The following is a 14,015-nucleotide window of genomic DNA, read 5'->3' on the forward strand; positions in this document are numbered from 1 at the left end:
ATAATGGAATGTCCACAATCTACAGTATATTAGTTATTCTCATACTTGCATGTGTGTAAATAGTTGTGCTTAAATCAACAACTTTATACAGAATCACACGTGTCCAAAACATCCATGTAAGATTCAAAAGACACAAACCTCTAAGAAAAGAGGCTTGAAAACCATAGTTTATTATAAATTCACAAAAGCATGCAAATGATGACCCTGTTTTACATTTTGTATGTTGGACCGTATGTTTTAGGTGAAGACTTTTCATTGAGAGCTGTCTATAGAAATAAATGACAATTAAGAATTTAAGTGATAGTCTTTCTGTTTGACTAAATTGATACTTCATTTAGTGCAACTTTTCCCTCTATGAATTACACAAAGTGCATGCTGTTTTACACTTAAACTATTACAACAGAATCACATCTGACTATTGCACTGAGAGAGGCATATTCATCCAAGCTCGAGGCTGTTAAACAAACTTCCACACTTTGGTAAAACCTAAATTCTAGAGGTCAACTGGGTTAAAAGTAAATGCATCATGAGTCATTTAAAACAAATACAGAAAAGCCACTATAGTGATCAGTTTTAGCGTTTGAATTGACATTTTACATATTACACTGTTTACATCTTGTTTTTGTACTGTTTTTGCAAAAAGTGTATAGTCACAGAGCGTGGTCAAACATGTTCATATAGGAATGTATGAAAAACATGAACAAATATTGCATAAAGAGAATTAAATGACGGTCCTTCTAGTATGAGAGTGTTTAAGACTAAACAAATCATATTTATTTTAGAACATCTTTCTGCTATGTCTACGAAACATTGACGTGAAAGATGAGTATTACACTTCAAACTCGTCTAACTATTACACTTATTTTGTTATTATTACACAGTTATTTTGTGTGTGTCACTAAACAACATGGTTAAGCTAATGAATTACAGTTGATACGTGGTATTTTTACGTGAAAGGAGGGAAAGGAATATTTAACATATAAAAATAAAAATATTTTAACCTATAGTCAATTTCAATTGTTTGATAAATCATATAACAATCAACAGTTATATGTGAAACAATTAGAGTTGGTTAGAATTAGTCGCATTAGAGCAGGATTCTTGTTTATATTGAACATTGTTATTGTACCGCATGTTTAACAACGGTATTGTTGTCGGGCTCATCAAAGCTCACACAGTTTTCACCGGAGCATACCGACTCTGAAATAAGACCAAGTATTAGCATGTAACATTTTGGACACCTTTGTTTTTAGGCATCTTTGCATTTCTTCTGAAACACCCTGTTTTAAAATTGTTTAACAATTTTTAACATCACTAGCGCAACACTTATCGTATTGTCGGGTGTGATTGTAATGTTTTGTATGGCGTTTTCTTTACACTTTCCCCCGGATATTTGTTTCCTACAGTTAGCTGTAATGTTAGTGAACTCTTCTCTTTGTTCATATACGACAGTATTCACATGAATTGACTTGATTTGATAAAATTATGGTTTAAACCATCATCTTCACATGAGACATTTACATTATATTATTATACCGTCCTAGTTTTTAAATAGCGCTAAAATGTATATTTTACATTTTAACCCTTTATGCGGATATAAAATGTCGCACAAGGTTCTCTGACATATCTTATCGTGTAAAACATCTATGTAGATCTAGATATGTTTTTAAAAATACCGGGAAACAAAGACAAGGACGCATCTTTCTATAGCGACCCTTAAAATCTCTGCATACAACAAAACACATGTATGTGTACAATGATTTATCAGAAAATTACTTTTGTTTGAAGAAAAACTTAAATTAGCTGGTGCTTGATAACTATTGAACCTATTAATCACCCATGAATTCGGTAATGCGATATTGATATCACGTTTTAATTTTAACTCAATACATTTGAATGTGCTAAAGGTCTATGAACTTTAACATCTTAATAGTTGGTAAAATTAACTTAAAGCCTAGGCAAAATGAAATACAACCTAACTACTTTCTACATGCTTGTTACAGATCTTATGGCGTACAATTCACCCATGCATACTGTATGTTTAAAAATATATGTATATTTTTATATATAAATATTTTGGTGTAATTATAGACATCTCCCCGATGGCATATGCATAACTTCTCCATGACGCTACTTCTGATTCAATGTGACATTATATGTAATCCTATACAGCTGTTTACGGGTCATGATGACAACTCCTCCAGCGGGGCGGAGTAAGCTGTTGTCCTGATAAATATTTCAGGACTTCGCACACAACCCGGACAAAACCTCCTGTCGTCCTCTCACCCTGCCTTTTTCCCGTTTCGCAACGTAGCCATCCTACACCCCTGCGACACCCGTAACATCGACCACCACGGCATCCGTTTCAGGCCAAACGGAGGAGCGGGTGGGTTACTTAAACCTGGATATGTCTCACCAGGATATGTCTCACCAGCGACCTCCGGCTTGTCACAGTCCTGACATGCGTCGGGAACAGGAACGCCTTAACACCTTTCAGAATTGGACTCTTGCACCAGTAAGTCCAGCCGAGCTTGCCAAAAGTGGTTTCTACTACCTTGGCCATGGCGACAGAGTGGCTTGCTTCAGTTGTGGAGGCCAGCTTAGCAACTGGGAACCGGGAGATCGGGCAGTATCAGAGCACCAGAGGCATTACCCCAACTGCCGCCTCGTTCGAGGTGACCGTGCAGATAATGTACCTTTATCTAGCCTTTCCAATATATCGGCAATGCAACAGTGTGAAGAAAGGTTGCTCACATTTGTCTACTGGCCCTCAAGAATAACTGTTCGACCAGACCAATTGGCTAAGGCTGGTTTTTACTATGTTGGTCGTCGTGATGACGTGAAGTGCTTTTGTTGCGATGGCGGACTCAGATGTTGGGAGCCTGGTGATGATCCATGGGTAGAACATGCTAAGTGGTTTCCAAGATGTGAATACCTGTTGCAAGAAAAGGGCCAAGAGTTTGTTCATCAGATTCAAGCAAGATTTCCAAGAATATTTGAACAGCTATTGACTAATGGAGACAGCGACTCGAGAGAATTTGTTGATCCAGCTGTTGTACACCAGGGTCCTGGAGAAGACTGTTCAGAAGATGCAGTGATGATGAACAATCCTGTGGTGAAGTCTGCTTTAGAGATGGGATTTGAGCGTGGCCTGGTGAAGCAAACTGTTCAGAGCAAAATTCTCCCAAGTGGAGAAAATTACAAAACCGTTCAAGAGTTGGTGTCTGATTTACTAAGTGCAGAAGATGAGAAGAGAGAGGAGGAGCGAGAAAGTAAGTTTCTTACTTTTCTTAAGAAACATCATCTTGCCATGTCACAGCAGCTAAAAAGCGTGCAGAGCTTAATGGACCATCTTCTAGAGGAGAACGTCATCTCACAGAAAGAGTATGACATTATTCGTAACTGCACTACAGTCAAGCAGCAGACAGGGCAGCTCATTGAGTTAGTCCTGTCGAAAGGAAATGCAGCGGCAGAGGTCTTCCGCAACTGGATCAAGAAGAATGATGTCTACCTGCTGAGAGAACTGATGGCCCAGACCAATGAAGCTGCATCACCGAGTCAAGATCTTTCACACTTGCCTATGGAGGAACAGTTAAGAAGACTTCAAGAGGAGCGCACATGCAAAGTTTGCATGGATAAGGAAGTGAACATTGTCTTCATCCCATGTGGTCACCTAGTTGTGTGCAAAGAATGTGCACCTTCTCTGCGCAAGTGTCCCATATGTAGAGGATTGGTCAAAGGCGCTGTCCGTACTTTCCTATCATAAAGTGAAGATATTTATCATCCCAGTAACAACAGTTTTTGGATGTGCAAATTTACACCAACTCTAATTGTTTCACATATAACTGTTGATTGTTATATGATTTATCAAACAATTGAAATTGACTATAGGTTAAAATATTTTTATTTTTATATGTTAAATATTCCTTTCCCTCCTTTCACGTAAAAATACCACGTATCAACTGTAATTCATTAGCTTAACCATGTTGTTTAGTGACACACACAAAATAACTGTGTAATAATAACAAAATAAGTGTAATAGTTAGACGAGTTTGAAGTGTAATACTCATCTTTCACGTCAATGTTTCGTAGACATAGCAGAAAGATGTTCTAAAATAAATATGATTTGTTTAGTCTTAAACACTCTCATACTAGAAGGACCGTCATTTAATTCTCTTTATGCAATATTTGTTCATGTTTTTCATACATTCCTATATGAACATGTTTGACCACGCTCTGTGACTATACACTTTTTGCAAAAACAGTACAAAAACAAGATGTAAACAGTGTAATATGTAAAATGTCAATTCAAACGCTAAAACTGATCACTTTTCTGTATTTGTTTTAAATGACTCATGATGCATTTACTTTTAACCCAGTTGACCTCTAGAATTTAGGTTTTACCAAAGTGTGGAAGTTTGTTTAACAGCCTCGAGCTTGGATGAATATGCCTCTCTCAGTGCAATAGTCAGATGTGATTCTGTTGTAATAGTTTAAGTGTAAAACAGCATGCACTTTGTGTAATTCATAGAGGGAAAAGTTGCACTAAATGAAGTATCAATTTAGTCAAACAGAAAGACTATCACTTAAATTCTTAATTGTCATTTATTTCTATAGACAGCTCTCAATGAAAAGTCTTCACCTAAAACATACGGTCCAACATACAAAATGTAAAACAGGGTCATCATTTGCATGCTTTTGTGAATTTATAATAAACTATGGTTTTCAAGCCTCTTTTCTTAGAGGTTTGTGTCTTTTGAATCTTACATGGATGTTTTGGACACGTGTGATTCTGTATAAAGTTGTTGATTTAAGCACAACTATTTACACACATGCAAGTATGAGAATAACTAATATACTGTAGATTGTGGACATTCCATTATCTGTTTATTCGGGATTAATGTACATCCTTACCTCCTTAGCTCATATGTTTCTTTAATTTGTGCAGGATGTTGAAATGTTAGTTAAAAGGTATTAGTTAATAACAAACAAACTTTAAAGCAACATGGAACCATACTATTAATACATAAAATATGGTATAATTACAGTTTGAAAATGACTTCCATAATATTTTCTTTTAGTAAAGTGGAACATCCAGCACAAGGTTCTGCGTTTGTGGGTATAATCTCACAAAGATTACATCAATATTACTTTTCTCGAACACAACATGTATGGACATGTTTCGTTATCTAGGGATAACACATCAAACAATATTAGGCTAGAAAGATCTAATACCGGATTAATAACTAAATTAAATTAAATGTACAAAAATTTAAGATGTTGTTTTGATTAAACCTTTTTACCAAGATTTAAATCTGTAGCTATACCTCAGCACATGTGTATTTGCTTTGGCGAAGTTTTTAGGTGGGCGGAGACTTGGGTTCACAGACCGATTTCTCAATCATGTTTTGCTTTCCAAAAAGCACATGGATGCTTTGCGGGGCAGTGAAATATATATATTTTAGCTAAGAACTAAACAAAAGTTTATAGTGAATTGTAATGTTAAAAAGTTTTGCTTAAAAAAACTATTCGTTTTATGTATTTTTTAGCGGTTGTTGTTTGATGCGGATGCCATGCTGTGGGAGGGATGGGGAAAATCACCCTGTGAGTGACGTCATTTTGCAGACATCCTTAAATCGGGATTGACCTCTCAGCTTTGAGAGGTGTGTTAGTGGGAGGAGTCTGGACCCCATCGTGGCCCTCTAATGTATGTGTCATTTCGGCTCGGACGCTGTGGTGAACGGTCACTTTTCACAATGGAGTCTGTTTGTTGTCTCCCCTAATGATTTGATCTTTTGAATCTTACACAAATGTTTTGGACGCGTGTGATTCCCGTATAGCTTTACAAGGCCATATGGTACTTACGGTGTGACAAATATGTTGATGTGTAAAAAATACACCCAAAGATTTAAGCACAACTATTTACACACACGCTAAGTAGAAGTATAACTAGTATACTGTATATTGTGAACATTCCATTAGGCTATCTGTTTATTCGGGATTAATGTACATCCTTACCTCCTTAGCTCATATGTTTCTTTAATTTGTGCAGGATGTTGAAATGTTAGTTAAAAGGGTATACTTCCATAATATTTTCTTTTAGTAAAGTGTATCACCAAGTACCAAGTTCTGTGTTCGTGGATATGATCTCACAAAGATTACATAAATATTACTTTTCACGAACACGTCATGTATGGACTAGGCCCTATGTCTTGTTATCTAGGCTTAACACATCAAACAATATTAGGCTAGAAAGATCTAATACTGGATTAATAACTAAATTAAATAAAACGCACACAATTTAAAACATTGTTTTGATTATTGGATTTTTTACTAACGTAGACTTGGCTTCACAGATCGGATTTCACATTCATGTTATGCTTTCCGTGCGCATGGGTGTTTTGTGGACAGTGAAGGATATATTTTAGCTAAAAACTAAACAAAACTTAGTAGGAAGTCGTATTGTTAAAAAGTTTGCTTAAAAACTATTCGTTTTACGTATTTTTTAACTGATGTTGTTCGATATGTTAAATGCTCACGTTTGAAACATTGTTTAAATGTGTGGAAAATGTTTGCCTACCGTTTACGTTTTAAAGTTAAAAGCACATAGTTTTGAACAGAATCATTTTTTTTTTTTTACTCCACTGGGATAGGTGGATTATCTTATCAAAGAGTGAATAAATCAGTAAGTTAGTGAATATAACTTAACTAAAACATGAATTAACTTAAACTTTAAACAACTATTATTTTTTATAAATATTATTTAGTGTTAGGTGGACTGAGACACGTGTTTACACATGATCTATACTCGTTCATGCGTCTACCTATACGATGAGTGATGTATCAAATGGAACTTGTTTTAAAATCTGTATTCGTAAAAAGACATTCTAGCTTGTTCACATTTTTCTGATAGGCCTAGCGTTTTAAATACTAGCTTTTGTATTTTAAAGGACTGTATCATTTTATTACAGTTAAAGTTATTTTATTATGGATCGTGGGAAAAATTCCCGCGGTCACATGACCTGTCCGGAGGTGGGAGGGAGGGGGTAGAAAGGGGCGTGACAAGCGCTGGAATATTCCCACGGTCTGTGGGAGTGGTCTACCTGTGGCTACTGGGCAGATGTCACAGAGGTCAGTCTAACTTTTGGGATGTAACCGTGTGGACGTGTTTCATTGAGCTCCTCACGAGACTTTGTGACTTTTGGAATTAAAATCTCTAAACCTATGGATATGGATAAGCGTTCTGGATATACCTCTGGTCTTGGATATATCCTTGTTGGATAAATCTTTCGTGCTTTGGATATACAGTGGATATACATTTGATGTGGAATATACCTTTGGATATACCTTTTGGCTCTCTTTCAACAAACGGATTTACAAAAACGTAAGGCTATTTTTTAGATACTGTGATTTTTAACATGGTGTGATTTTAATATGTGTTTGAGACACTTTTAAAGATATTTTATGTTAAATGTAGCATTTTACACATAATGTGTGGATGGATACATTTACTTTTCTGTAAATTATTGATTTTAACATCTTAAAATAGCTAACTCATTTTTAAAAACTCTTTTAGAGAAAAATGCAATTTTAACTTATTTCATTAATGTTTTAAAAGTGATGGACAAAAATATACACTTTTAAAGATACTTTATGTAAAATGTAACATTTTATAAATAATGTGTGAAAGTTAAATGATTATGGATCTACATTTTTAAAAAATTATCTTTTTGTAATGAAAAAAAATAAACTTGTTTTAAAAATTATCTTTTTGTAATGAAAAACTCTCTTAACTCGTTATATACTCTTCTGTAAATGACTGAACATTGATTTTCAATGTTTTAACATTTATGTTTTAACATAAAATGTTGTTTTAGATGTTTTAATACTATGTTATAACACATTTAGATATCTTTAAGAAAATATAATTTAAACTTTAAACAATGTTTCATACACCTTTAAACACTATGTAATTGTGAATGTACAACTTTTCTTCAAATGTATTAGAAAATAGATCTATTTGCTCGGTATAATTTTAATACATGTTGTTTTAGATGTTTTAATGTGGATCGTGGGAAAATTTCCCACGGTTTATGTTTTAACATAAAATGTTGTTTTAGATGTTTTAATACTAATAGATTTTGATAGCTTTAAGATAATGTTTTAACATTTTACAATGTATGAACACTAAAGACGTGTATTTTAACTTTATACAACGTTTATACATCTTTAAACACAATGTTATTGTGAAAGTACAGCTTTTTCTTTAAATGTATGTTAGAAAATAGAACTATTTGCTTTTTCGGATTTTGTCATTTTTGGTGTTAAAAGCTCTAAGCCTTTGGAGATGGACAATAAGAGTTTTGGGTCTCTTTCAACAACAGATTTGCAAAACGTAGGGCTATTTTTATATACTATGATTTTAACATGTTGTGTTTTTAATATTATGATGTGTTTGAGGCACTTTTTAAAAGATATTTTATGATGCATTTTAACTTATTTCATTAATGTTTTAAAAGTGATGGACACTATGGACACTAATAATGAAATTACATCTGTCTTCTTTAATAAAAAAAACTTGGGGTTGGGGGGTTATATTAGAGTATACTCACTACAAAAAAATAGACTACACCACTGGTCTTCGAGGATCTCTCACAGAAAGACAAGGATGCAAGGACTCTTCTGTGGCCGACAGTAGAGAAGGCGAAGGGAAGGGAAGAGGGCTGGCTTTCACGGTTCCTTCGCTGTCATTGAGGGTAACAGACTTGACCGCTAAAGATATAGCCAACAGGCCTACTTAGTAGTACCGTTTATTCATATGCAACCGTTTTTTCAGTGATTAGCGTGCAATCTGCTTAGGATCCGTGTTACGTTTCATTTTTATTTTTTTAAGGGGAATGGATGCTTAGTCAAATCTATTGGGGTTTCTTTTTGCCCTAGAAATACATAATATCTTCATGGTATTAAGCATAGACTACTTCATATCAATAGCTATAGCCTCCTTTATAAATATAGATAAATATTATTTAATTGAAAGACTTTTGATTAGGGCTGCACGATTTAGGGAAAATGTCATATTGCGATTATTGAGGTCAATATTGCGATTGTGATATGCGATATATTAAACAAATAGTTTCATGAGTCAACTTGCTTGGTTCTCAAGGAACATGTACACACAGATTAGTGATAATGCTGGAATGTGTATTTCTTAACTCAAACTAGCAACAACAACTAAATGCACAGTGTTTTCAAATTAAAATAATATTTTTTACAAAATGAAATAATGACATCTTTGCATTACTGCAAACTTGTTATTGTCACAATAGTACAATAGTTTAAAATAAATAGAACAATAAATGAGAACAAGTATGCTCATGAATAAGATATTTTGAACATTATGTCCAGACAAACTGGGACATTTAAGCAGGATGTATTGTAATTGTCAAAACATTTGGTAACTAAACAGAAATTTGTTAAGTTTAGTGACAACATGTTACAATGTTTACATGGGACAATGATTGGTAGGCTACTGTTTTTATTATTGCTTGACACAAATTTCACGATTTCAATTCAAATCTTGTGATTTGATTCCGATCTTAATTCAATATCGATTAACTTGGATAAATATTAGCAACAGTAAATACATGTACATTTTTCTCAAGAAAAAAATAAATAAATCTCACCTAATGCTGTAAACATAAGGAGAGCCCTGTCAGCTGGTATTATTAAAGGTTAAAAATAACAATTCAAATTAAATAAAATGTGGTTTTTACAAGGCTATTATAACAACTTTACAATATTTTAATGATATAAGTAAAAATATAGTAAATGTTTAATATAGTGCACATATTTACCAAAATACTCCTCTCTCTATATATAATTTGTCTAGCCAACTAACGTGCAATTAAATGGCTTTCCTGAGGTAGGCTAAATGTAATGTAATGTGACATTCTCCAGCTGTTTTATTGACCTCTTTCCGTGGTTGAAAAACACTGATTGATCGATATTATGTATGAGGCATAAACATTTCGGTATACTATAGCCTACCTTTCAACACACCTATGTTCATTCGTGTTTATTTACCATTAAAGAGTAAGAGATGTTCGGTTCACGACCACGATCTGTCACGTCACATTTACACTTCACATAAAATCACAGCATTTTGCGCCATATAATCGCATAGGCTTGACATCGCGATTGCGATTGTGATATGATTAATCGTGCAGCACTACTTTTGATTAAATATTGGTTTAATTTGTTATTTATCTTTTTTACTTTATGCTTTGGTTACTACTTGAAAACAGGAATTTCTAATTTTATCTTTGTTATTTTCTGAACTTAAATATGAACACTTTAGTACCAGGTGGGTATTTTTTGTGGCATTTTTTTTATTTTTTTGCACTTTTTGAGGAAAGTGTTTTTAACGGGTGTACTCTTTTGGTTCATTCAGTAGCGTATGCTGGGTACACACCAAAAGATAATTGGGCTGATTTTGGCCCGATTTCCCCCCTTCGACAATCCTAGCTATGTCCCGATTATCTTGATGGTTCAACAGATTATCTTATCAGATTTTCCCTTGGTGTGAGGTGTGTTAAGAATGTCCGAACCTGCTCGGAAGAACGTCGGAGCCGCCCCGATCGCGAATCAGGATTTCTGATCGTAAATATTAAACATGTTGAATATTTACGATCAGAAATCCTGATGTGTGGGGGGAACTCCGAGGACAAACGCGCGCACGTTCTGGAGATTATCACGTGAAACAAAACAATATCCAATCAGAAAGCGAGATGATGGAAGACACGGTAATTCTCACACATACACACTTGCAGGAAGCTGAGTGTTAAAGGAGAACTCCGGTCAATTTTAACATTGAGCTCATTTTTTTGTCAATTTGGAGTGCTGTCAATACAGAGAACAACGACAAAAATCGGTGTTGCCTACACCGTGTTATCCTCTTTTTAAAATTTGCACCCTGTTGACTTCAATGGGGCAATATTTAAACCTGATTTTAGCCTCTTAACATCCTTGATGTGTCATTACAAGTGCACAGGTCATGTGAGTGATTCCTTCAGAGTGAACACGAGTGAATCTGATTGCAGTAGATGTGAAAGAAATGGATAAAAATGATGTTATTTAAGCCAGCGCAAATACCTGTATTTACATCCTGTTTTCGGTTGAAGTCCAAAGTAGTCGATTGCCGAGTTCACGCGCGTGATCGTAACTAAACCTATGCGCGTGAACTCGACAATCGTTGTATCAGCAGCTGCTGCAGTCCGTAACTTATGTTCAAAATGAACGAGTACATCATAAATCCATTTTCCAAACCGTGTTTTTGACTCATCCTGAATCACTACGGTACGCCTATAATAAGTGTTTCTATTCGGACTACTTTTTCCCGGGGTCGGCTCGGCTGCGGAGATGCCCAATGCCTGCGTGACTCGCCATAGACATTAACGGAGAGAAGTAGTTCCGGCTACAATGTTCTTCCACAAGACACTTGCAGTTTATTTATTAACGAAACGTACACGTCACGCGCATTGCACATTGGTGGTGAAACGCGCCAATTAGGAATTAAGGAATTACAAGCCAAGGAGCCAGCATACAGCCTCAGAGACACAACTGATGAGGAGAGCACATGTGCGGACAGGGAGGAACCAAGTGAGCAAAGGAATATAGCAAATATATGTTATGTTTATGTTTGATTATACAAAAATTAGAGCTGTCAAAATGAACACGTTAACGCATATGATTCATTTTTTTCTGAAACGCGTTAAAAATATTTAACGCAATTAATGCAGCATCAGATTTTTTCTTTCATCCATGCGGTTCTATAGTATTTTATCACGCTATCATTCATTCAAGTGCTAATAAACAATTCAAGCGCGATAAAACGCAAAAATAAGAACTTAAATCTGTACTGGCGGCGCGCTGTCTGTCTGTCTCCCTATGTGAGTGCAGGCCAGAGGGGGAGTGGGGAGGGGGGACAATCGTACTCGGGCCCGGTTCATGGCAACCGTGCCTAGTGTGAGTACACCCTAAATCTCTATGAGGTGTGATTTGTGCATTTACTTTGCAAACTAAGCAATCATCGTGTCAATCGTCGCGTACCTTGCCGTGACCAATGACGTATGATATCGTGCGTGTGAATGAACGCCTGGATAACGTACGTGTGGATAAACGTGTGGATGAACGCCTGGATAACGTACGTGTGGATAAACGTTTGGATTAATTCTTAAGCTATATTCTATTATCTTTACTAATGTACCTTTTTAATTTTGGATATTATCATAACACACACGTTTTCATGTTTTTGTGGGTTGGGCAACAGTGTAGACACTATTAATCAGTATAATAATAATTAGTATAATTATATATTTACCCAAGATTTAATATAGTAGGACTGCAACAAGTGTTAGCTATATTACTTAAGGCGGCCAGTTAGAAAAAGGTAAATCAATTAATTAAATCTTGCAGTTGGTATTTGACAGATTTTACTGCCTACAGCAATTTTATAAAACTAAACATTTAGTAAACATGTCTAAATGAAATGCCTAGGTTAAAAAAGGTGTTAAAAATGACCCAGAAACTAACCCAGTGATGTGTTAATATCACTGAACTATTGCTATGTTGTTGTGTTAGTATAGTTTTGACCAATAAATTTAACACAAATATAAATCGTTGGATTATTTGGCTAACATTTTGCATTAACCAGTATGTTATTGTTGTTGTTGTTGTTGTTGTTATTATTATTATTATTATTATTATTATTATTATTATTATTATTATTATTGTCGTGTAAATACTTTTCAAGTTCAGTGCACTGACAATTCAGTTAGAAGTAGCAAACCATTTTTTTTTCAAATGTATTGGTTGCAATTGTTTTAATTTACAAACCAAGCAATGAAGACACAAAAAGAAACACGCTGAAGTCAAGTAAATGTAATTACAAACTCTCATAAGCTGACAGTGTGTTGAGGGAACACCTCCAGGAACAAACAAACACAGGATGAACGCCCAAAATGTAAAAAGGCAAAAGAACAGGTAGCAGTCTTTAATTGGGCTTGTTAGTACGGTGACGCATTGCTGCCACATATATTATTTTTTTCCACTCAATTATGTCGTAATAACGAGATCTTATGTCGTTTTATCTTTTTTTCGTAATAACGAGATCTTATGTCGTTAAAACGACATCTTTTTCTCGTAATAACGAGATGCTTTGTCGTTAAAACGACATATTTTCTTGGCCTTATAAGGACATGTGTAGTCATGTACAAAATATGCCTTTATCCACATAAAATTTATAGCCAATCATTTTTTATCACTTCAACGTTCAAAAATCTGAAGCAATAGCAGCCCCCAATGGACATTCATGTTAAAATATCAAATTCTGCACACACCTTATTAATAAACCATACTATCCTACAGAAAAGCAGATGAGCCCGAATATGAACGCAACGCATTTAATTACACGTTAAGCGTTTTCCTCCCATAGAAACCCTTTATTATAAAGAAAATAAAGGTGTCTCTTAACGTGTCTTTCGAAGCCGGTGCACAGCAAATCCTTTAAATGGTATTCAATGTAAAAGAAAAATGAAAAACATAAGTAGGCAATAAAATAAACAAATTATTGTGGCATTTATTAGCCCTCAAACAATATTTATTTTAAAGCCTAAACGAATTTGTTTAAAGAAAAACACCAGCGTTGGGCATTTATAGGCTAAGTGTTTCAGCCACCCTTTTCAAACTGGCGCAAGAAAATGCAACATAATTTGATTTGTTAAACATGAAGAGGATTATCCGTCTGGCATGGCCGCTCGCTCTAACGTTAACCTAGATAAATGTTCGCTATTATTAAGCGCATACCCGAGTGTTTGTGCGGAGTGTGGAGCGCGCGCTGCATGACATGGAGGCGCCGGTGCCATCACTCGCATTTTCCTATCAACAGTGGAAACAACTTAAAATACTCCATCATTTCTGGTCATACAGAAAAGAATAATACATCAGTCGCAACTACT

At 35.0% G+C, this 14,015-nt stretch overlaps 1 protein-coding gene across 1 annotated transcript; it reads left to right on the forward strand.

Moving 5' to 3' along the window:
- Window positions 1–2,407: 2,407 nt before the first annotated feature.
- LOC311090327 (baculoviral IAP repeat-containing protein 2-like) lies at window positions 2,408–3,771 on the forward strand (the record flags this gene model as incomplete). The annotated part of the gene is made up of 1 exon (XM_084125589.1): window positions 2,408–3,771. The coding sequence occupies one exon, from the start codon at window positions 2,408–2,410 to the stop codon at window positions 3,764–3,766; it is 1,359 nt and encodes a 452-aa protein (XP_083981715.1). The 3' UTR covers window positions 3,767–3,771.
- Window positions 3,772–14,015: the final 10,244 nt, after the last annotated feature.

Source organism: Abramis brama (genome assembly GCF_963993115.1).
Source record: "Abramis brama genome assembly, chromosome: 10".
Taxonomy (NCBI): Eukaryota; Metazoa; Chordata; class Actinopteri; order Cypriniformes; family Leuciscidae; genus Abramis; species Abramis brama.